At 40.6% G+C, this 22,256-nt stretch overlaps 1 protein-coding gene across 1 annotated transcript in view; it reads right to left on the bottom strand.

Annotated features, from left to right (window-relative positions):
- Positions 1-13,687: 13,687 nt before the first annotated feature.
- The window catches only part of ETF1 (eukaryotic translation termination factor 1), a 109,342-nt gene continuing 100,773 nt past the window's right edge, over positions 13,688-22,256 (bottom strand). Inside the window, exons 10-11 of the mRNA XM_089684307.1 lie at positions 21,313-21,460; positions 13,688-16,967 (exon numbers count right to left, since the gene is read on the bottom strand). Of these exons, the coding sequence (XP_089540433.1) occupies positions 16,885-16,967; positions 21,313-21,460 (231 nt within the window). The 3' untranslated portion in view covers positions 13,688-16,884. The remainder of the gene's footprint in view (positions 16,968-21,312; positions 21,461-22,256) is intronic.

Below are 22,256 nucleotides of genomic sequence, written 5' to 3'. Positions count from 1 at the left end.
CATAGGCTCGCGCATGCCCGAAAGAATGCATGCACACGGGGGCACGCCCAGTTTCTGGTACCAGATGGACTATTTAAAGGAGGCTCTTACTCTCTGTAAATGCTGACTGGTCTTCAGCTAATTTCCTGTGTCCTGCTGTATCCGTTACTGACCTGGCTTGCAAGTGACCTGCTCTTGAAATTATGCTTCTGCTTATCGGTTTCTGATCCTGGCTTCCTCGTGACCTCATCCCTGTCTGATTTTCCAGTACATCATTGTCTGCTCACTGCTGACCTTGGATATTACTCTGACTACGCTTCTGGCTCCCGTTTGGCTCTGCAGTCCTGCCGAGTGCTTGTCCTGGCTATTATATCAGCTCCGGTGGTCAGTGTGTTACGGCCTCACGCTTATCAGACGTTCAGGAAAGCCACATACCCAGATCTTGCAGTTCCAGTGGAGTGCTTCCTTAACCTCAGCTGGCCGTTCCGTCATCTCCTCTGTTCCTGACTGGATGCCCTGCTCGATTTACCGAGTTTACACTTCCAGTCGCAAGTTCTACAATCAACATCCGCAGGCATTCGTGTTTCTCCTGTCCCTTGGCACCATCTGTTCCACCTTCAGTGGTGCCTGGGTTGGAGATACTTGAGAGGCTGACCACGTCAATTCAGACTTCTATCAGGTACATAACACACCCGAGCCTCCACAGGGTGGGCTTCTGGAGCTCCTGCAGCTAGCAGTCTCCTAGCGCCATGTTCAGGCCCCTCCCCCTGAGTGCATTGGTCCAGACGTCCACCAGGAGTAACATCAGACCTCCCCAGAGATGTGATTGTCTGTTTTAATTATTATGAGAGAGAATATGGAAAACATTGCGTGAGATTACTGAAATAAAATTGAGGGAAACAAAGCTGCAAGTTTTTGTGGACATTGTATCTGAGACACTAGCCAGAAGACTGTTGAAACCGTTACTGGACCAGATGAGGGAGAAAAGAGTCCGATATAACTGGGGATTTCCAGCATGCCTGATTGGGTGGAAAGATGGGAAATCGGTAAGACTGAGATTCCCAGAAGATCTTCGTGACTTTTGCAAAAAATTAGAACTGGAGAATGTGGACATTGTGGGATGCTCAGAGCGGTCTAACGAGAGTGTAAGATTGAGGAAAGAGAAGTGGCAGTTAGTTAATAAAAAGACAAGGTAGGAAGGCTGGGATGATAACCCCCCAACTTCTAACTGTGGTGTGGGGAAGTGAATTCCTTTGTGGATTTTTTCCCGTCTCTCCACTTCCCCCCCTTGTATCCTTGGGAGGAAAGATAAATAAGAAATGGCGAGGCATTGGGAGGTCAATGGATACTAATCTCTTAAACCCTTATGTTGCGAGCTGAAGTTCAGAGTAGGCAGACATGTTTAGAGTCACACCCCAAAAGAGTAATCATCAGTATGGGAATCCCACGTCAGATTCCAGGGCAATGTATAGGCCAGGGGTTTAATATAGTGATGGTGAGTGGGAAGTGTGGCGGAGGGTGGCTGGGATGGTTGGGAGAAAGTCCATGATTTGATTAGTTTATGTCTTGCTCTTTGATATGAAATGTAAAGAAGAGGAATAGCAAACAGATATGAGCACGATCAACCTCATGACTTATAATGTGAAATGCTTGAACTCTCCAACTAAAAGACATAATATTCTCAGGGACGTGTACCAACTTTAACCATATAGGGCTAAAGGAGTAGCAATCGGGTTCTCCAACAATGTGGGTTTTGATGTTGGAGGAGAAATTGGTGGACACAGATGGTCGGTTTCTGTGTTTAAGAAGGAAAATTCAGGTACAAAAATATACATTGGTAAACATCTATTGCCCCAATAAAAATCCCGAAGTATTTTTGAAGGGGGTGTTGGGGAAATTTGTGGATTTTAAGAGGGGTGGTCTAATCGTGGCAGATTTTAATTTCTGTATGGATCCACGGATGGATGCGTCTTCAAATATGCAGAGAGAAGGGGGTAAAAAACTAAGAATGGTGAAAAAGATGTTACATCAATCTCAATTTATATATGGAGAGTGAAACACCCTAGAGAAAAAGATTTTACCACCTTCTGTCTGGCACACATCATATTCACGATTAGATTACATACTGATCGAGCATAGCTCATTGGTTAAATCTAATATAGAAGTTAAGTCTATCTCTGATCATGCTCCAGTCACGGTGAGCCCACGAGTAGGAGGTGAATGGATTGTGGCAATGTGGAGATTAAATAAGACACCTATACAAGATCTTTAAATAGAGAAAAGATTAAAGGAGGAAATAGTGCAATTTTTTGCTCTTAATGAAACCGAGGAGGTATCTGTTGCTACTGTTTGGAAAGCACATAAGGCTTACATTATGGGAATTTTGATTGCCACATGGACCAAAAAGAAGAAAGACTGGGAGAGAAAAAGAAGGGTGGTTACAAAGGAGTTATATTAACTAGAACAGATACATAAAAAGAAACAGGATATAGATAAACACAAGATTATAAATAAAAGAAAAACTAAAAAATCTTTTGGAACAGGAAACGAGGAAGATCTTTAATAGGGTTTCAAAGGAAAGATATCAGTGGGGGAACAGATCAGGATAATACTTGATGAAAAGATTGAAGGAAAAGAAATCATAGAATTTTATAGAAAAAAATTAAAAAGGGGAATTGGTGTATTCTACCACTGTTACCGCCAATGAGTTCCAGAAGTATTATAGTAGGTTGTATAATGTGCATTCTAAGAACCTGAAAGCAACAGAGGATGAAAAGAGGGAAAAGGCAGGAATATTTAAAGACAGCAGGCCTACCAAGAATATCAGAAGAAAAATTAGTGTCCTTACAACGAGCGATTTCCCAGGAAGAAATTAGTACGGGCCAGAAGAGTACAGTGGGAGGAAAGAACCCAGGACCTGATGGATACACGGTGGGCTATTATAAGAGATGTAAAAAAACTACAGTTCCCTAAACTTTGTACATACAGTTGTGTTAAAAATAATAGCAGTCAGACATCATTAACCTGATCAATCACTGTTTTTGGTAGAAATGATATTTCTACATGGCAAATAATTTACTAGCAGGTGTAGTAGAGTAAAAGTAATCCAACAGACCCAACAGTCATGACATGCATGCTGCTGATTCTGTGTAATTGAATCACTAATTGAAAGGGGCATGTTCAAAATAATAGCAGTGTGGAGTTCTAATAGTGAGGTCATTCATTCTTTGAAAAACAGGTGGCAATTATTGCCCTTATTTAAGGAAGGAAGGCAGCAAATGTTGTACATGCTGGTTACAGTGCATTTCTCTCTGAAATTCTGAGGAAAATGGGTCGTTCCAGACATTGTTCAGAAGAACAGCGTACCTTGATTAAAAAGTTGATTGGAGAGGGGAAAACATAAAGAAGTGCAGAAAATGATAGGCTGCTCAGCTAAAATGATCGCAAATGCTTTAAAATGGCAACCAAAACCTGAAAGATGTGGAAGAAAGCGAAAAACAACCATTCGAATGGATAGAAAAATAGCCAAAATGGAAAGGACTCAGCCAACAATCAGCTCCAGGAAGATCAAAGAAGGTCTAAAGTTACCTGTGAGTACTGTTACAATTAGAAGACGCCTATGTGAAGCCAAGCTATCTGCAAGAAGCCCCCGCAAAGTCCCACTGTTGAAAAAAAGACGTGCTGTAGAGGTTACAATTTGCCAAAGAGCACATTGACTGGCCTAAAGAGAAATGGGGAAACATTTTGTGGACTGATGAAAGTAAGATTGTTCTTTTTGGGTCTAGTGGCTGGAGACAGTTTGTCAGACAACCCTCAAACACTAAATTCAAGCCACAGTACACTGTGAAGACAGTGAAGCATGGTTGCACAAGCATCATGATATGGGGATGTTTCTCATACTACGGTGTTGGGCCTATTTATCGCTTACCAGGGATCATGGATCAGTTTGAATACATCAGAATACTTGAAGAGGTCATGCTGCCTTATGCTGAAGAGGAAATGCCCTTGAAATGGGTGTTCCTAGAAGACCCCAAACACACCAGTAAACATGCAACATCTTGGTTCCAGACCAAGATTGACGTTATGGAGTGGCCAGCCCAATCCCCGGATCTTATTCCAATAGAAAACTTGTGGGGTGACCTCAAAAATGCAGTTTCTGAGGCAAAACCAAGAAATAGAGAACTATGGAATGTAGTCCAATCATCCTGGGCTGGAATACCTGTTCACAGGTGCCAGAAGTTGGTTGACTCCATGCAACACAGATGTACAGCAGTTATCAGAAACAGTGCTTATAGAACTAAATATTAATTGATTCAAAGGAAAGCAAAATCTTCAAACATTTTTCAGTTTATACAGGTGAAACTCGAAAAATTAGAATATCGAGCAAAAGTTAATTTATTTCAGTAATGCAACTTAAAAGTTGAAACTAATATATGAGATAGACTCATTACATGCAAAGCAAGATAGTTCAAGCCGTGATTTGTCATAATTGTGATGATTATGGCTTATAGCTCATGAAAACCCCAAATCCACAATCTCAGAAAATTAGAATATTGTGAAAAGTTGCAATAGTCTAGGGTCAAAGTGTCCCACTCTAATCAGCTAATTAAGCCATAACACCTGCAAAGAGTTCCTCAGCCTTTAAATGGTCTCTCAGTCTGGTTCAGTAGGAATCACAATCATGGGAAAGACTGCTGACCTGACAGTTGTGCAGAAAACCATCATTGACACCCTCCATAAGGAGGGAAAGCCTCAAAAGGTAATTGCAAAAGAAGTTAGATGTTCACAAAGTGCTGTATCAAAGCACATTAATAGAAAGTTATGTGGAAGGGAAAAGTGTGGAAGAAAAAGGTGCACAAGCAGCAGGAATGACCGCAGCCTGGAGAGGATTGTTAGGAAAAGGCCATTCAAAAGTGTTGGGGACTGTCACAAGGAGTGGACTGAAGCTGGAGTCAGTGCATCAAGAGCCACCACACACAAACAGATCCTGGACATGGGCTTCAAATGTCGTATTCCTCTTGTCAAGCCGCTCCTGAACAACAAACGTCAGGATCGTCTTACCTGGGCTAAAGAAAAACAGACCTGGTCTGTTGTTCAGTGGTCCAAAGTCCTCTTCTCTGATGAGAGCAATGTTTGCATCTCATTTGGAAACCAAGGACCCAGAGTATGCAGGAAGAATGGAGAGGCACACACTGCAAGATACTTGAAGTCCAGTGTGAAGTTTCCACAGTCTGTGTTGATTTGGGGAGCCATATAATCTGCTGGTGTTGGTCCACCGTGCTTCATTAAATCCAAAGTCAACGCAGCAGTCTACCAGGAGATTTTGGAGCACTTCATGCTTCCTTCCACAGACGAGCTTTATGGGGATGCTGACTTCATTTTCCAGCAGGACATGGCACCTGCCCACACTGCCAAAAGCACCAAAACCTGGTTCAATGACCGTGGGATTACTGTGCTTGATTGGCCAGCAAACTCGCCTGACCTGAACCCCATAGAGAATCTATGGGGCATTGCCAAGAGAAAGATGAGAGACATGAGACCGAACAATGCAGAAGAGCTGAAGGCCGCTATTGAAGCATCCTGGTCTTTTATAACACCTCAGCAGTGCCACAGGCTGATAGCTTCCATGCCATGCCACATTGAGGCAGTAATTGCTGCAAAAGGGGCCCAAACCAAGTACTGAGTACATATGCATGCTTATACGTTTCAGAGGTCTGATATTGTTCTATGTACAATCCTTGTTTTATTGATTGCATGTAATATTCTAATTTTCTGAGATTGTGGATTTGGGGTTTTCATGAGCTGTAAGCCATAATCATCACAATTATGATAAATCACAGCTTGAACTATCTTGCTTTGCATGTAATGAGTCTCATATATTAGTTTCACCTTTTAAGTTTCATTACTGAAATAAATGAACTTTTGCACGATATCCTAATTTTTCGAGTTTCACCTGAATAGTGAATGTTTGAGTTTGTAAAGAAGAATACAAACACTGCTATTTTTTGAACAGTCTAATATTCACTTTTCTTAAATTTTTTTTAGAGGAACAACACAAATTTTATATATTTTTCTTCATGTTTTGATTTGGAATAGAATGTGTAGTGTTCCCAATGCATTTGTGTGTATGGAAATAAAAGTTATTAGAAGGATTCTGAGCTTTATTCACTTTTTTCAACACACTGCTATTATTGTGAACACAACCGTATAAAAATTATTCTTAACCACTTGGGCACTTATACCCCCCTTCCTTACCAGGCCAATTTTCAGCTTTCAGCACTGTCTCACTTTGAATGACAATTGTGCGGTCATGCAACATTGTACCCATGACATTTTTATACTTTGTTTCCATACAAATAGAGTTTATTTTAGTGGTATTTACTCACCGCTGGGTGTTTTATTTTTTGCGCTATAAACAAAAAAAGCGCAAAGAATTTAAAAAAAAAAAAGTTATTCTGTTTCTATTATAAAATTTTGCAAACAGGTAATTTTTCTCCTTCACTGATGTACGTTGATGAGGCTGCACTGATCATCAGTGCTGATCCCTCCTCTGACAACTGCCGGTTCTCGGTGATCAGTGTGTCATTGGACACGCCTGATCACGTGGTAAAAGGCCGGTGATTGGCCTTTTCCCATATCACGTGATCAGCTGTGTCCATAGGACACAGCTATCATGGAGATCGCCGAGTGCGCGCAGGAGAGTGCGTTCTGGGACGACGTCATATGACGTCCACTCAGAGCTGACAAGCCGCAGTGAAGCCGTCATTTGGCTATCTGAGGTTGGCAAGTGGTTAAAGAAGGGAACGACGTTTCACAATGTGCTAGCTACAGACCAATATCATTATTAAATATAGACACAAAACTTTTGCGAAAGTGTTACCCACCAGGATGAAAGAGCTGATCCCGGAATGGGTACACCTAGATCAAGTGGGATTTATTCCGGGCAGGGAAGGGAGGAATAATGGCCTAAGAACATTGTTCCTCCTACAAAACGCAGAGAGAGAAAAACGTCTGACGACTATCCTGTCGATTGATGCTGAAAAAGCTTTTGACAGGGCAGATTGGGGATTTATGATAAACACACTAGAGGCTTTAGGAATAGGGGCCAAAATGTTAAGGTGTATAAAAGGGCTTTATAGTGGCCCCTCAGCAGTGGTTAAGGTAAATGGGTCCCTCTCAGGATTTAAAAAAATAAAAAAAATGTATAATGGTACCAGACAGGGATTTCCTTTATCCCCGTTGCTATTTGTCATAAGCCTGGAACCACTTTCTGGTGGTGGTAAGAAAGAGTGTAGATATTACAAAAAATAAGATAGGTGAGGTGGAACATAAAAGTAGCAGCGTATGCAGATGACATGCTGTTTTATATTGTGAACCACAGATTAACATTACCTAGTTTAATGGGATTATTAAAATATTATGGAGAGCTCTCAAATATGAAAATAAATCCCTCTAAATCAGGAGCGAGCGGGAATTAGGATATTTAGGAAAAAGGTTAACCCCCCAATAAAGGACATATATCAGGTAAATTATATACCATTAATAAATGTGATAAAGGATGAGTTGAGAAGACTCTCAGGGGGCCGGGTCTCCTGGATCAGGTATATAAATTTGGTTAAAATGGTGATAGTCCCAAAAATCTTGTATAAGTTCCATATGCTCCCGGTATTTATACCAGGATCCTTCTTTAGGATAATTAAAAAATTGATACTTAATTCTTGGTTTCTTATTAGCCCATGTAAATTTTAAGTACGAAGTCCTGTGCAATAACAAAGGGAAATTAAACCTGCCCAATATTAAGAATTACTATACTTCGGTGATATTGTCACAAGTTGTTAATTGGACATGTAATTCACAGGAGAAAAGTTGGGTTAAAATGTAAGGTATATTAAGTAATGCACAATTAGAGAGGAATCATTTGGATACCACAAAAGTTTTACGACTTGGATGAAATTAGTAGCACGTTGACACGGAAGGTGTTAAGAGTATGGGACAGAATGCACAAACAAAGGGGTTAGAAGCATAATTCACTGTTGATTCCCCTGGTGGGAATGGAGTTTTTCCCACAAGGGAAAGATTATATCTCTGGGAAGTGGCTTAAAGATAGAGATGCACGTTTAAGGGATATAGTAGACAAGGGGAAGTTGCACACTTTAAGAGTTAGAGTAGAAAAGATTTAATTTTTCAGTTTGGATGAGTTGAGGTACTATCAATTAAAACATTGTCTTAATGCTCCCTCAGCCACCGAGGATGCTGAAGGACGTGCTCCCATTTGAAAAACTGTTGAGTTCTAAAATAGCTCAAAAACATGCTACCTCTAGAATCTACAAGATCCTCACTGAACTGATGGGACCTGGCCCTCTGCCATTCTTAGAGAAATGGGAAAAGGAATTGGAAACAAAAATGAGCGAGCAACAGAAAAACAAAATGTTTAAATTAATACACGGGTGATGAGTATGAACACAGTTGAAATGAAGAGTTGTAGTTTCACCATTATGCTGGAGAGGGTGTGGGTCTCAGGGAACAATGGCACATACAGTGAAGGAAATAAGTATTTGATCCCCTGCTGATTTTGAATGTTTGCCCACTCACAAAAATGATCAGTCTAAAAATCGAATGGTAGGTGTATTGTTACACTGAGAGACAGAATAGCAACCAAAAATTCAAAAGAAATGCATGTCTAACAAATTATGCACGGATTTGCATGTTCGTGAGGGAAATACAGTAAGTATTTGATCCCCTTCAGAAAACTTAGTACTTGGTGGCAAATCCCTTGTTGGCAATCACAGAGGTCAGACGTTTCCTGTAGTTGGCCATCAGGAGGCCTCCTCTTGGAAGATCCTCTCCAAGTCATTAAGGTTTGGTGGCTGACATTTGGCAACTTGAACTTTCAGCTCCCTCCACAGATTTTCAATCAGATTAAGGTCTGGAGACTGGTTAGGCCACTCCAGGACCTTAATGTGCTTCTTCTTGAGCCACTCCTTTGTTGCCTTGGGGGTGTTTGTTGGGTCATTGTCATGCTGGAACACCCATCCACGACCTATTTTCAATGCCCTGGCTGAGGGAAGAAAGGTTCTCACCCAAGATTTGACGGTACATTACCCCATCCACTGTCCCTTTGATGCGGTGAAGTTGTCCTGTCCCCTTAGCAGAAAAACACCCCCAAAGCAGAATGTTTCCACCACGTTTGACAGTTGGGATAGTGTTCTTGGGGTTACAGGCAGGATTCCTCTTCCTCCAAACACGGCGAGTTGAGTTGATGCCAAAGAGCTCAATTTTGGTCTTATCTGACCACAACACTTTCAACCAGTCCTCCTCTGCATCATTCAGATGTTCAGTGGCAAACTTCAGACGGGCTTGGACATGTGCTTCCTTGAGCAGAGGGACCTTGCGGGAACTGCAGGTTTTCACTACTTGTTGGCATAGTGTGTTACCAATTGTTTTCTTGGCGACTCTGGTGCCAGCTGCCTGGAGATCATTCACAAGATCCTCACGTGTAGTTCTGGGATGATTCCACACTGTTCTCATGATCATTGACACTCCATGAGGTGAGATCTTGCATGGTGCACCAGACCTAGAGAAACTGACAGTTGTTTTGTGTTTTTTCCATTTGCGAATGATTGCACCAACTGTTGTCACCTTCTCACCAAGCTGCTTGGCGATAGTTTGGTAGCCCAGTCCAGCCTTGTGTAGGTCTACAATCTTGTCACTGACATCCTTGGACAGCTCTTTGGTCTTTGCCATAGTAGAGAGTTTGGAATCTGATTGTTTGATTGGTCCTGTGGACAGGTGTCTTATACAGATAACAAAATGAAATTAGCAGCACTCCCTTTAAGAGACTGCTTCTAATCTCAGCTTGTTACCTGTATGAAAGACATCTGGTAGCCAGAAATCCTGCTGAATGATAGGAGATCAAATACTTATTTCCCTCAGGAACATGCAAATCAGTACATAATTTGTAAGAAATGCATTTCTATTGAGATTTTTTGTTGCTATTCTGTGTTACAATACACCTACCATTTGATTTTTAGACTGATCATTTCTTTGTGAGTGGGCAAACATTCAAAATCAGGGGATCAAATACTTATTTCCTTCACTGTATATGGTGGGATTGCCCTAAGGTACATGTGATTTGGCAAGATATAATCCAATATATACAGGAGATATCGGGGATCACCATACAGAAGGATCCGTGGGTGTGTTTATTAGTGCAGCCAAAGGACTCAACTCAGGCATAGGAGCCCCCAACAAAGAGCAAGAGAGCACGAGAGAGAGCAAGATATATCTCTCTCTATCTAGATAGAAGGATGGAGGAGATATACCATATAGAGGAGTATAAAATGGAAAAATTTAGAAAGGAGTAGGGTAGTTGGTACAACTGTAAGATATCTAAAAATATTTTGAAGTGGTGGGAGTCTCTGTAGTGTAAGATGAGAGAATCTAAATTGAACACCCAGCTGAGTGTATATGAAGTGAAGGGGGGAGGGAAATAAAGAGGAAGGAAAGCACGAAAGGGAAAAAGGAACAAAAAAGGAAGGAGAGAGCGAGGCGAGAGAAGAGGAAGTATAGGAGAGTATAAGCACAGGAAAAGGAAGGAGAAAGTAGAGAAAGGGAAGAAAGGGGAAAAGGAAAAGGGATATTGACAGACAGCAAAATGTGGAGGGAACAGATGGAAAGCACTACATGCACAGGGGTAGTTTAATGGGGGGTGCAGGATAAGGGTGGGAGGGGACGGGGATAGATATTTTTTGTGAAATGCTGTTTTTTTTTTAAAATGAATTTGATATGTTTATGTAATTAAAAAAAATGTAAGAAAAGATAATTAAAAAAAACTGCTGATCTATTGGGTTTACAAAGAATGGTCAGAAAGAGAAGGAAAGTTAGGGGGTGATTTTACCATATGAAGTTGCTGTAGTAGGATGGAAAGAGGCTATGGCATGGATCAATGTAGTTTGTTAGGGTGCTAAAGAAATCAAGAGTAGGAGGCTGTGGGATCCCTAAAAAAAAAAAAAAATCCCACAGCCCCCTTCTCTTGATTAATTTTTCAGCACCCTAAAACTACATCGATCTGCCCCCCCCCCCCCCAGCAGCCTCTTTCCATCCTACAACAGCAACCTCATACAGTATAATCAACCCACAACTTTCCTTCTTCAATGCTTCATTTTCCCACAGAAACCTAGAAAATATATAAATCGACGTGGGAATTTTTCCCCATTTAAAAGTGTGCAATTTTAAGACCTTTTTTACCTTGGTATTTTTGAAAAATTTGTAAACCGAAACGCCGTTTCCCGTAGAAATGCATTAAAATCCAATTAATCCATTCCAGAGGTCAGAAAAAAGTAAACGCTACTAAAATCCCTCATATGTTATTTTATCAAGTTATGCAGTATTTTAGTAGTGACAACCATGAGTTAATGTTTCAGCTGTCAGCGGGGTCCCCCCTCCCATCCATACCAAGCCCTACGGGTCTGGTATGGATATTGAGGGGAACTCCCACATCAAAATTAAAAAAAAAAAAAAGAAAAAAAAAAAAAGAAAAAAAAAAAAAGGCGTGGGGTTCCCCCAAAATCCATACCAGACCCTTATCCGAGCATGCAGTCCAGGAAGTCAGGAAAGAAGGGGGGGGATGAGCGAGCGCCCCCCCCTTGCTCCCGTACCATACCAGGTCACATGCCATCAACATGGGGGGGTGCTTTGGGGCAGGGGCTCCCTTCAACCCAAAGCACCTTGTCCCATGATGGGGACAAGGGCCTCTTCCCCACAACCCTGGCCGGTATTTTTGGGGGTCTGCATATTTTGTATTGTGAAAAAAATCCGTAACAAATGTGTAAACCGAGGCATTTTTTTCAATGGATTTTCATTCGTAAACCAAAAATTATGGTAACCGAGGTGTTTGTAAACCGAGGTACACCGGTATCTGTATATTATATATATATATATATATATATATATAGTGCAGTGCTGTAATGTGATTAAAATCATATAAAATAGTTCATAGAGTCTTTTTCACAATAAAATCAAATATGTGCAGGCCTCCTCCTCATTAGGTGACTGGAATCAAATAGAAAAAATGCGAACTCACCGACCGCACATTTTAAATGCGCCGGTGTGTGATTTAATCAAGAAGACCAGCCAGGCATGCAGCTCCAGAAAACACATGGATCATCCCTCTTACATACTGACATCAGCCTTGGGTGCAGCAATACCTCCAGATCCAGAGACCCTCTCGCCCCAAATGATAGGTAGACAGGGATCCCCCTTCCGGCAGAGGTAAAAGATCAGAGACCACTGGACCTCCTCATGGTCTCAGTGGTCAGGAAGTCACACTTGCTACTGGCTCCTCCTGAGGCCTTTCGTGCTACGGCACTTCATCAGAGGGTGGACGCCACTACTAGGGGTTTGAATAGGTTATTTAAAGGCAGCTGGTTATGAAAGATATCACTCAAGGATCTTGGCAAAGAAGGGTAATTTAGATATGGGATGAAAGTTGTTAAAACTGCCACAGTACCTACCCCCCCCCCCCCCCCCCCAAAAAAGAAAAAAATAGACAATTTAAAGGATTGTTGGTACAGGACCGCTGCGAAGGTTGAGATAATGGGGCATTGAGAACTAAAACAGGATTTAAATAAAACGGTTAGAGTATGCAGGTGGAAGATTTCATATTATACTCCAATCCTCGATTGTAAGCTCCAAGAAGCAGGGCCCTCCTATCCCTTTTGTATTGAACTGTATTGTTGCTGTATTGTCTCCCTTTATATTGTAAAGCGCTGAGCAAACTATTGGCGCTATATAAATCCTGTAAAATAATAATTTAATCAGAGATGCAGAGTCAAGTACAGAGAAGTGGGAGAGAGAAGAAATCAGTAGAACTGGGCGAGTCAGGAAGTGATATGGAAGAAACGTGTGGTGAGGTAAGAATTTAATGCCTTATTTTGTCACTTTTTGAGAATAAAAAAATCTAACAATGTGTTAGAGCTGTGTTGAGGCTGGTAATGTAATGGACTGAGGTTTTACAATCATATGATGGTGCAGAAGAGTGGTCTAGGGCAGAGGTATATTTTTCCCTATAGGCTTTGGGCTGCAAAACTCAACCCTAACAAAAAAAAAGTTGCAATAAGCATCAGTGGTATTATGGTTGGTACAGCTTTGCTACTTGCCATCCATAGAGACCTGAAGTGGTTAAAAAGCTCATGGTTGCAGCTGGCTTTTCATTAAAAGTTATCACTTTGTTAATTCTGCTTTTATCCCCCACTTACCTCACCACTGGGTGAGCTCAAATAGCATACTCAGTATGCTAGTAAATTTAGTTTTCTACTGTGATCTGCTGATGCCCTGCTGTATGGCAATTTGCAAGCCTTACCCATGTTCAGGAATCATCCCACGTGAAGACTGTAATGCCAACTCTTTAAACCAGTGTGGTTGCTAGCTAGGTGAGCTTTGCTGGCTATGTGAGCTTTAAAAGCAAAAGCCTATGACTTCTTGAGGAGCCATGAAAAAAAAAATATCTTCACATCTTGTCCTGACAGAAAAAAATTCAAAAAAATTTGAGGCAAGGGTGGGGTGGGACTTTTAATGGTTTTTCTGTCCTGTTCAGGTGGGAAAATCAATCTCTCACTTCTTTTGTGGAGCAAAAGGAAACAACTGCTTACAACAAGCTCAAACAGGGGGAACAAATTACTACATAATGGAAAGAAAACACTGCAACAAGTATTCTTAAATATGGTTTAATACTTTTCTCCATTTCTGTACATCACAACACCAAGTTATTACTGCTTGGGAACACTCAATCTGAGGATAAAGTTAAGAATTGTACCCCATTTTTTGTACATATATGTATATGATGTGCCACTGAAAAGAACACATTAAGGAAATATAAAAATTTTGGCATCATTTCCAAATATAGCAAAAAGGAAAAAGGCTAACGCATTGAATATTACAGTAATGTTGTGGAATAAGTAGAATCTTTCCAAACCAATGCAAATATACATCCAATTGATTTTTTTTCTAAATCTCTACAATATACCCATATACAATGGCATCAAGCAGTTTGCCAACTCTGAAAAAAAGGATAATGACACTGAAGTACTTATTTTAGAGAGCATTAAACATACAAAATAAGTATTACAGAGTGGTCTTAGGGGACAATGAGGCTTTGTGTACAAGGCTATTTTAATTCATGTTTGTTTTTCTCTTGCTTAGAGACCAAGTTAACTTTTGACAAAAACTGCCCTTATGGATAAAGGGCCTCATCATGTAAAAAATCTCCTGTGCCATTTCAGACCTGTGCTGGCATCCCCAAGCCTGGAAGATATACTCCTTTATTGTTTAAATGATCTTGTCCCTGATTGCATCTTGACACTTAAGATGTTGGCTGCTCGTTCCTAGTGCTCCCCCCCCCCCCAAAAGTCATGCATGCGCAGTGCTCTGTTCAAAGACTGCACTGCGCAAGTGCACATAGGCCTACAGGTTTGCCACACACCTTAAACTATATTTTGCAAAAGGGCATTAATAAGATGGGACTCCTTGTCTCCATGTGCCATTTTAGTCAAAAATTAAACTTTGCTTTTAAATTGGAGAGACCATAGCACATGAGGTGTTACTGAACTCAAATAGAACAATGTGTACATGCATCTGTAAAAAACCCAGATTAAGGACTTTTAACCATGCCAGTAACCTTCAGCTTGAGGAATACAGAAATATGAAAAACAGATCTACTAAACCCATGCAACATTCATTCAAGTTGGCTTCTACAGACATTAAGAAAATGAGATATTTTGTTTGGTGCCTTCTATTGTCTCAATGCCTCATACAGGAGCACACACATGCGTTTTAGTATTCAAAAGAACAATGTCAGCATCCAAATGTACCACATTTAACACAAGTGGTTGTAGCCTTTAGGCGCTAGCAAGCACTGAGTGCAGTGAAATAGAATATTGTGCTGACTGCCAATTTGTGACACTGGTCAGAATTGCAAGTACACCTGTAGGCCAGCAGTACAAGGTGGCATAACCCCTTAGCATATGTCACTCCAGTGCTGCTTAGAGAACTCCTACAGGGCTATGCTGTGGACCTGGGCACTGAATTGTGGTATGGGGCAGAAGCTGTGCATAGTCTCCTGTAAGAGAAGTTCCACTGCAGTTGCAATATCTAAGAAGTAGAATGACAACTACCAGAAAGAAAGTTACACATTGTAACATATGGCATCACCAATCTAGGACTGCTGCTTAAATCTGCTCTCAAAGGATTATTTAATGACTGAGTTCTGTATTTCTCAAGTGAAATCAAAGGACAGAAACACCTCTTGTATAAAACAAAATCCCACATTTTCTGTAAGTATATTAAAAGCGAACCTTCAGGAATGTCTCCAAGGAAATCCTTGCAGTGCCCCCCTCCCCCCCCCCCCCCAACCTCCAGGGTTAAATGCTTGTTTATTCTAGGGGCCATAGATCAGAAGTACTCACCCTTACTCCTGGCTCTGGCAGGTGCCCTTAATCCATGCAACCAGTCCCCAGCAACCTCATAAGGTTCTTCGGCTGTGATTGCATGCTCACCCTCCAACCATGTACCATACATGGTTAATAGCTCAGCACTGCACATGAGGCGCAGAGGCCCCATTCGAAGACCAGAGCTCTGGGGAGAGGAGGACAATGCCTGAGTGAGGAGTGAGGTAAGTAATAATGACTGTTCAGCTCCCCCTAGACTGAACAAGAATTTAATCCTTGCATTGCTGTGGAGGGTTGTTACATTCCTGTAGTTCAACTTTAAGCATTAAAAAAAAAAAAAAAATACAGCAATTGAATGAACTCTCAAATATAAAAGATCAACAACAGAGAAATGGGCTATCCATCCACAGTGCATATGCATCTACTGGAATTTTATTTCTTCATTTTAAAGCTCATATACTAATGGACAGCAAATTATGCCCAATTAAACGTTACAAGGGAACTTGTGTACTTTCCTGTGTGTTAGATGCTTTTGGAAGCACAATATGAACTTTAAAGAAATCATGCAACACACCTGCAGTTACAGACCTAGAAGAGTAAATGGTTATACTTGGGAATAAGTCACAAAAATGACTTAATAAAATACATTAATAAAACTGAGCAACCAGTTCAAAGAATCATTAATGTCAGGCATTTTAAGTTTTGTTTTCCCGCTAAATTATATCGGTTAACTGCTGTGGCTGTAAAAGGGTTACCATACATACTTTCCATGCTCTTTATCAGACATTGGACATAATTCGGATATCTCCTATTTTAAGTTAGAGAAGTGAATGCTGTGCATTCTGCATGCCCTGTGTGGCATATTGCAAATTTTTATGTTGCACTGCATCATGCAAAGATATGGAATAATTTGCATCTGGGACATAGCTTAATTTTTATTCCAAGGAAAAGTTTTACCAGGTCAGTGGATAGCATTTTCCCCAAAATAAGGTAGCGCAAATTGATTATAATCTATTTTGCAAATGTCTGCTATACAATTTTAAACTTTAAAATGTGTGCTAGTCCCGCTGTTTGTCCCAAAGATAATATAAAATTCGACAGTTTTCCCATTATGCAGAAAAAAAAATAAAAATTAAACATGGTGTTAATTTGCATGGATAGCTGAAGCATTGTATCTGCCTGTGTATAAAGATAAAAAATAATAGAATACAAGATCAACTGATTTCTCAAGTAAAAACTGATTTGTCAAACATGTCCAGGCGGCATGAATGAACCTTGCAGATGCATTCACTCTACATTATGACAAAACAGAATTTTATTTCTTATATCCAATGCTTATAGACAAAGTACTGGAAATGTTCAAATTCTAAGGCAGGGACATGTATGTCTTTCACCACAAAATTTCTTCTTGGGTTGGATGCTGGAGGGTTAGGCACACATTTGCCAAACCCGTGTCGACTACCTAGTAGTCATCAAGGTCAAAAAATTCATCATCTCCACCTTGGTATTCCATTCCTTGGAAATCAACTCTGTACCGCAAGATACCTGCAACAAACAATTTTTTTCATGAGACATTATTAGCCAGAGAAATAAATGTACACGTTTACTGATTGAAATACTGCAAGTTTTTTTTCTGGTACACAGCTTTTACACAAAATTTCCCTAGTTACTTTTAAAGCATTTAAAACACAAATACAGTGGCAAGAAAGGGTTTGTGACACCTTTGGAATTAACTGGTTTTCTGCAGTAATTTGTCAATCTGAACCTCATCTAAGTCACAACAATAGACAAAAACAATGTGCTTAACCTGATAAACACAATTCTAATTTCTCATCTCTTTATTGAACAAACTCATTAAACAAGACAAGAGGAAAAACTAAGTGAACCCATAGACTAATTACTTCAAAAAAGCTAAAATTGGAGCCAGTAGTTTGCCCACCTGGAATCCAATTGTTGAAATGAGTTTGGAGCTGTGCTTTTGCCTAGGTTTACAACCTGTGTTTGCTCAGGCACGGCAGTCCACATTTGAATGGGCTGCTGTGCCCCCGTTTCCCGCAGGTAAAAGGTGCATGTGCCTTTTTAAAAATGTAAAATCTTTTTGAGCATGGGATTTCCCAGTGGTCTTAAACATGCAAATACGCTGTGGGCCGAGATGTGTGGGGGTGCAATTCAGAATGAATGAGTCTCTCTATACAGCAGTGCTTTTTGGTTGCGGGTGCAGGAACAGGTGAGATTCCTGCGCCTGCAAACAACCCACAGGCTGCAGGCAAGTGTGAGCCTAGCCTTAGAGCTACTTTGAGAAAATACACTCAAATTAGTGGTGCACCGAAATGAAAATTCTGGTGCTGAAACAGATACCAAAAATTCAGAATGCATGTGGCCGAAAACCTAAATGTCTGTGTATGTGGGAGTGGGGAGAGGCTGGGGCAGCAGTGCATGCAAGGAGGGGGCAGGAGAGGAGCAGTGCATAGTGAGGGAGCACTGGAAACCCTCAGGCTTCCACACAGGCTGCCCCTATATGTCACTGCCAGTTTTTAAATATGATTACCAGCTTTTTTCCCTTTACTATAGAAGGAGCTGTCATTCTTGCCATTGCAAGGATTTTAGGGTGTGGGATCACTGTGTGACCCTGCCCCTTTATTTCCTTTAGTAGCAGGGAGAATGACAGCTCCTTCTCTGAGCTATAGCATAGGGAAAATTAAAAAACCTGCGGTGACATTTAGCAATGGCTCACTGTATACACTGCTCTGCCAGGGCCAAGGCCACCTCAGAAACTTTACACCAGATTGAAGAAAGACCAAGGCAAGCCCAAAACATATGCACCAGAGTGCCAGCAAGGCCACAACCCCTAAAACAGAGGTGCGACGTTCCTGGAAACATGTTATTTAGTCTGGAGAGGGTATAATACCAACTGGTTAAAACTTTAAGGGCCGTCTCACAAACTGAAAGAGACCTAGATTCTTTACGTATATTATCCACCATGGATTCCCAGTCCTCTTCTGAGAATGTAATACCACTATCAGCCTCCCATTTCTGTCTATATAAGGAGGGTGCGGCAAAGATGGCAAATCGAAAAGGAGCAATATAAATCCGAGACAAAACCCCTACACCTGGGAGAGTCACGACTGATACGTTCAAAATAAGTGATCGGGGACACAAAACAATCTTAGTGTTTAGGCATCCATCAGTCAGCAGTTAGAAAAATTGTCGATAAATTGACAGTTTAGTACTGTGGCTACTCTTCCTAGAAATGGGTGCCCAGCCAAGATGATTCCCAAGGCACAACACAGAGTAAAGAAGAACCCACGAGTAAAAGCTAAAGGCTTGAAGACATCACTGGAACTGGCAAACATGCTTGTTCATTAGTCTACCATACACAAGTCTTTGAACAGGCAGAGTGTCCATGGCAGAACACCACAGAGGAAGCTGCTTCTGTTCACAAAAAAACATTGCTGCTCACCTGAAGTTTGCCAAAGAGCACCTCAGCAAACCACAACGCTACTGGGAGTGTTTTGTGAACCGATGAAACAAAAGCTGAATTGTTCGGGAAGAATATGCAGCATTATGTATGGCGCATAAAGGGCACGGCTTACCAACATCAAAACATCAACCAAACTGTGAAATACAGCAGCAAAATAAGTAATTATTGGACACATCACCATTTTTCTCTGTAAATATGCTTCTAAAGGTACTATTGACATTGTCATTGGCTCTTGGACAACTCTTCTGACAATTCTTTTTACTCTTCTGTCAGAAGTCTTGCGAAGGAGCACCTGGTCATGGCCAGTTTATGATGAAATTATGTTCTTTCCGCTTCCAGATTATGGCCACAACAGTGCTCACTAGAACTGGAAGTTTAGAAATCCTTCTGTAACCAATGCCATCAGTATGTTTTGCAACAATAAGATTGAGAAGGTCTTGAGAGAGCTCTTTGCTTTTACCCATCATCAGATGTTTGTGTGATACCTTAATAATAAGACACCTTTTTATAGGCCATCAGTTGCGGCTGAACCAGCTGATATTAATTTGCACTGATAGGGACAGGATTGCTAATTACTGATAGATTTCAGCTGGTGTCTTGGCTTTCCATGCCTTTTTGAAACTCCATTTCTTCGTGTTCAATACTTTTTCCCCGTCATTCCACTTGCCATCAAAGAGGAACATGAATTCCCAAGTTTAACAAAATATCTTACAGGATAATGTCAGGGTGGCTGTCCACCAGCTGAAGCCAAGTAGACGTTGGGTGATGCAGCAGGACCATGACCTTAAGCTCTAGAAAAGAAAATGTGCCTTTTGGAGTGGTCACAAGTCACAGCCCAAACCTTAACCCCATAGAGATGCTGTGGAATAACCTCAGGAAAGGAAAAAGACACAAGAAATTAGTATTGTTTGTGTGTTATCAGATTAAAGTACATTGTGTCTGTCTATTTTAGTGACTTGGATGAAGATCAGATCACATTGTATGGTAAATTATTGCAGAAAACCAGTTGACTCCAATGGGTTCACATACTTTTTCTTGCCACGGTATATGGTATATGTGGCAATTCAGGAGCTCCAAAAAGGAGGTTAATACTTTCAAACCTGGCTTCAAGCTTGGTCCCCTGCAAAGCAGGCCATAGATGGATTTTTTTTTTCCCATTTGGGGGAGAGGAAAAAAAAAAAAAAAGAAGAAGAGCAGATTCCTCCATCTACACAATTGAAGAATTTTTCCCACTGAGACATATTCTGACAGCAAGGATTCTCCACTGTCAGAATACACTAATCAGCGCCCAACCAATGTGCTGCAGCCGCCAAATGAGAACATTTTCCAGTCAGTCGTTACATCGACTTCTGTTGAGCGGGAGCAGGTACACATGGATCAAACATATCAGTGGGGCCAGCTTTGGTGAAATGCTTCAGGAGCAACACATGAATAATACAATAAGATGGTTACAATAACTTTATCTGACTGAAGGTGCCAGTCAAAAATGTTAGAACGTAGCCAGTAGTGGCTACATTGGTTATTAAATTTAGCTACTTCAAATCTATTAGCTCAACTTTGATGATCACTTGAATCAGCATGTTCATATTCAATACAACAGCTGATTTACCAAGAAGCTGTGCCACAAACCAGATATTTTGCTTTTTAATAAATGCTAAAATGCCATTTTACATCAGATCGTGGATCTGGGGGAAAAAAAAAAAAAAAAGTATGGGTGGGCATGATTTTTCCTTCCATTAAGTAGTGAAATGAGATTTTAAAGAGTCTCTAAATTATTTTTTTTTTAAATTAAAAATAATCATATATTATCCTGCTCCATGCAATGTTATTGCTCCTCTTCTTCATCTGCCTCAATGGCAAACAGCTTGCTATAAGGGCAGTTGAGAGGGCTTGATCCTGAGCTAGACTGTGTATACACACACTTGCTCGGACCCACCCTCCACAGCATTTGATTGACAGCAACAGGAGCCAATGGCTCCCGCTACTGCCTCAGGTCTCTGTGAGTAGGGGGAGAGAATAGGATGCGTCCATGTAGAACGCAGGATCAACTGAGAACTCAGGTATTTAGAAAGGTGGGGGAGCAGAGCAAGAAATAAAACATTTTATACCTTAATGCAGGGAATCCAATTCAGGTATAAAAAAAAGTTTTACCTTTAAAAACGGTTTCTGGTTAGTGCAAGGATTTTGTTATGACATAAGATATTGTAATGGCCCACTCTAGATAAAATATTAAAGTCACTGACCAAAAAAAATCAGTTTTGTGCCATTAACTTTTTCAGATACTGAGGTCCCATTCATTCAGTGCTAAATTCTTTGGATGATGTTCAGTTACTGTAATCACACAACCAATTACTTTATATATGCTAAAAGTTCAACACTATATTCCGTATAATTGTATTATACATTTACCTCCAATACCACCAAATCCTTTCACAAATTGTGATCCTTCTTGTGACTTGTCTGTAACAATCTCCAGTGTTGCTCCGAATTTTTTGTAGTTATTCGCAAACCACTCTAGTAGAGGCATACTCTCTATTAGCTCGTGTTCTTGTCCAGTCTATAACACAACAACATGACAAATTCTCATTTAGTTTTAAATAGCCTTTTTTAGAATAGCAACATATAAGCAGTTATTTTGTTCCTCTTGGATTTAGTGTTAAGTGCCCAGCCTTAGCCCTTTTGTGCAATAGTACTGCACTCTCCACTACAGACCAGTTCACTGGGAGATCCAATATAGTTTTTGGATCCAGCCAATCTTGCGTTGGACAGTCAGGGGTCAAAGATCATTTGAGGTCTGATAGTTGCTACCCTACCAACGGCCTACTTCTAATATCCACATTAGCACATTTTTTAACCAGGCAATTTTGCACACAAAAAAATTCTGTTTAGATGAATAGGAACATAAGATTTTTGTATTTATCCTAAAATATTTTTCTTCAATGAGGGACATGAGGAATTGCTAAACAGCAGGTTATACTGCTGCCTACAGGAGGTTGAGACATTGTCAATAAAAAATGCTGAAGCCAGCCCCTGTATATTTATGCCTCCAGCCCCTTTATGCCTCAGTTTTATAAGCAGACGATATATAGGGCCAACAAAAAAAAGGAGGGACGGGACCTGTCACCCACGCTGGATTTCAATAAAATTTTTACTGAAGTACCAAAATCTTAATTTTTTTTTAAAAAAAGCCATTGAGGGACAAAGGAATATGAAGAAAAGGCCAAGCAAAATTTAACATTGCCAGAACCAAGGGAAGGAGGCCAACAAAGTTTTTTTTCTGGGCCAAAGTCCCAGAACATTACCAGTTCCTTAATGGGAATTTCAAAGAGACATACCATGGAACGAACGGTTTA

The sequence above is a fragment of the Staurois parvus genome, unplaced genomic scaffold (assembly GCF_062004578.1).
Source record: "Staurois parvus isolate SC_StPar_1 unplaced genomic scaffold, SC_StPar_1.0 ptg000343l, whole genome shotgun sequence".
NCBI lineage: Eukaryota > Metazoa > Chordata > Amphibia > Anura > Ranidae > Staurois > Staurois parvus.
The sequence above is the reverse complement of the archived record's forward strand: the minus strand, read 5'-3'. Positions and strand labels throughout refer to the sequence as shown.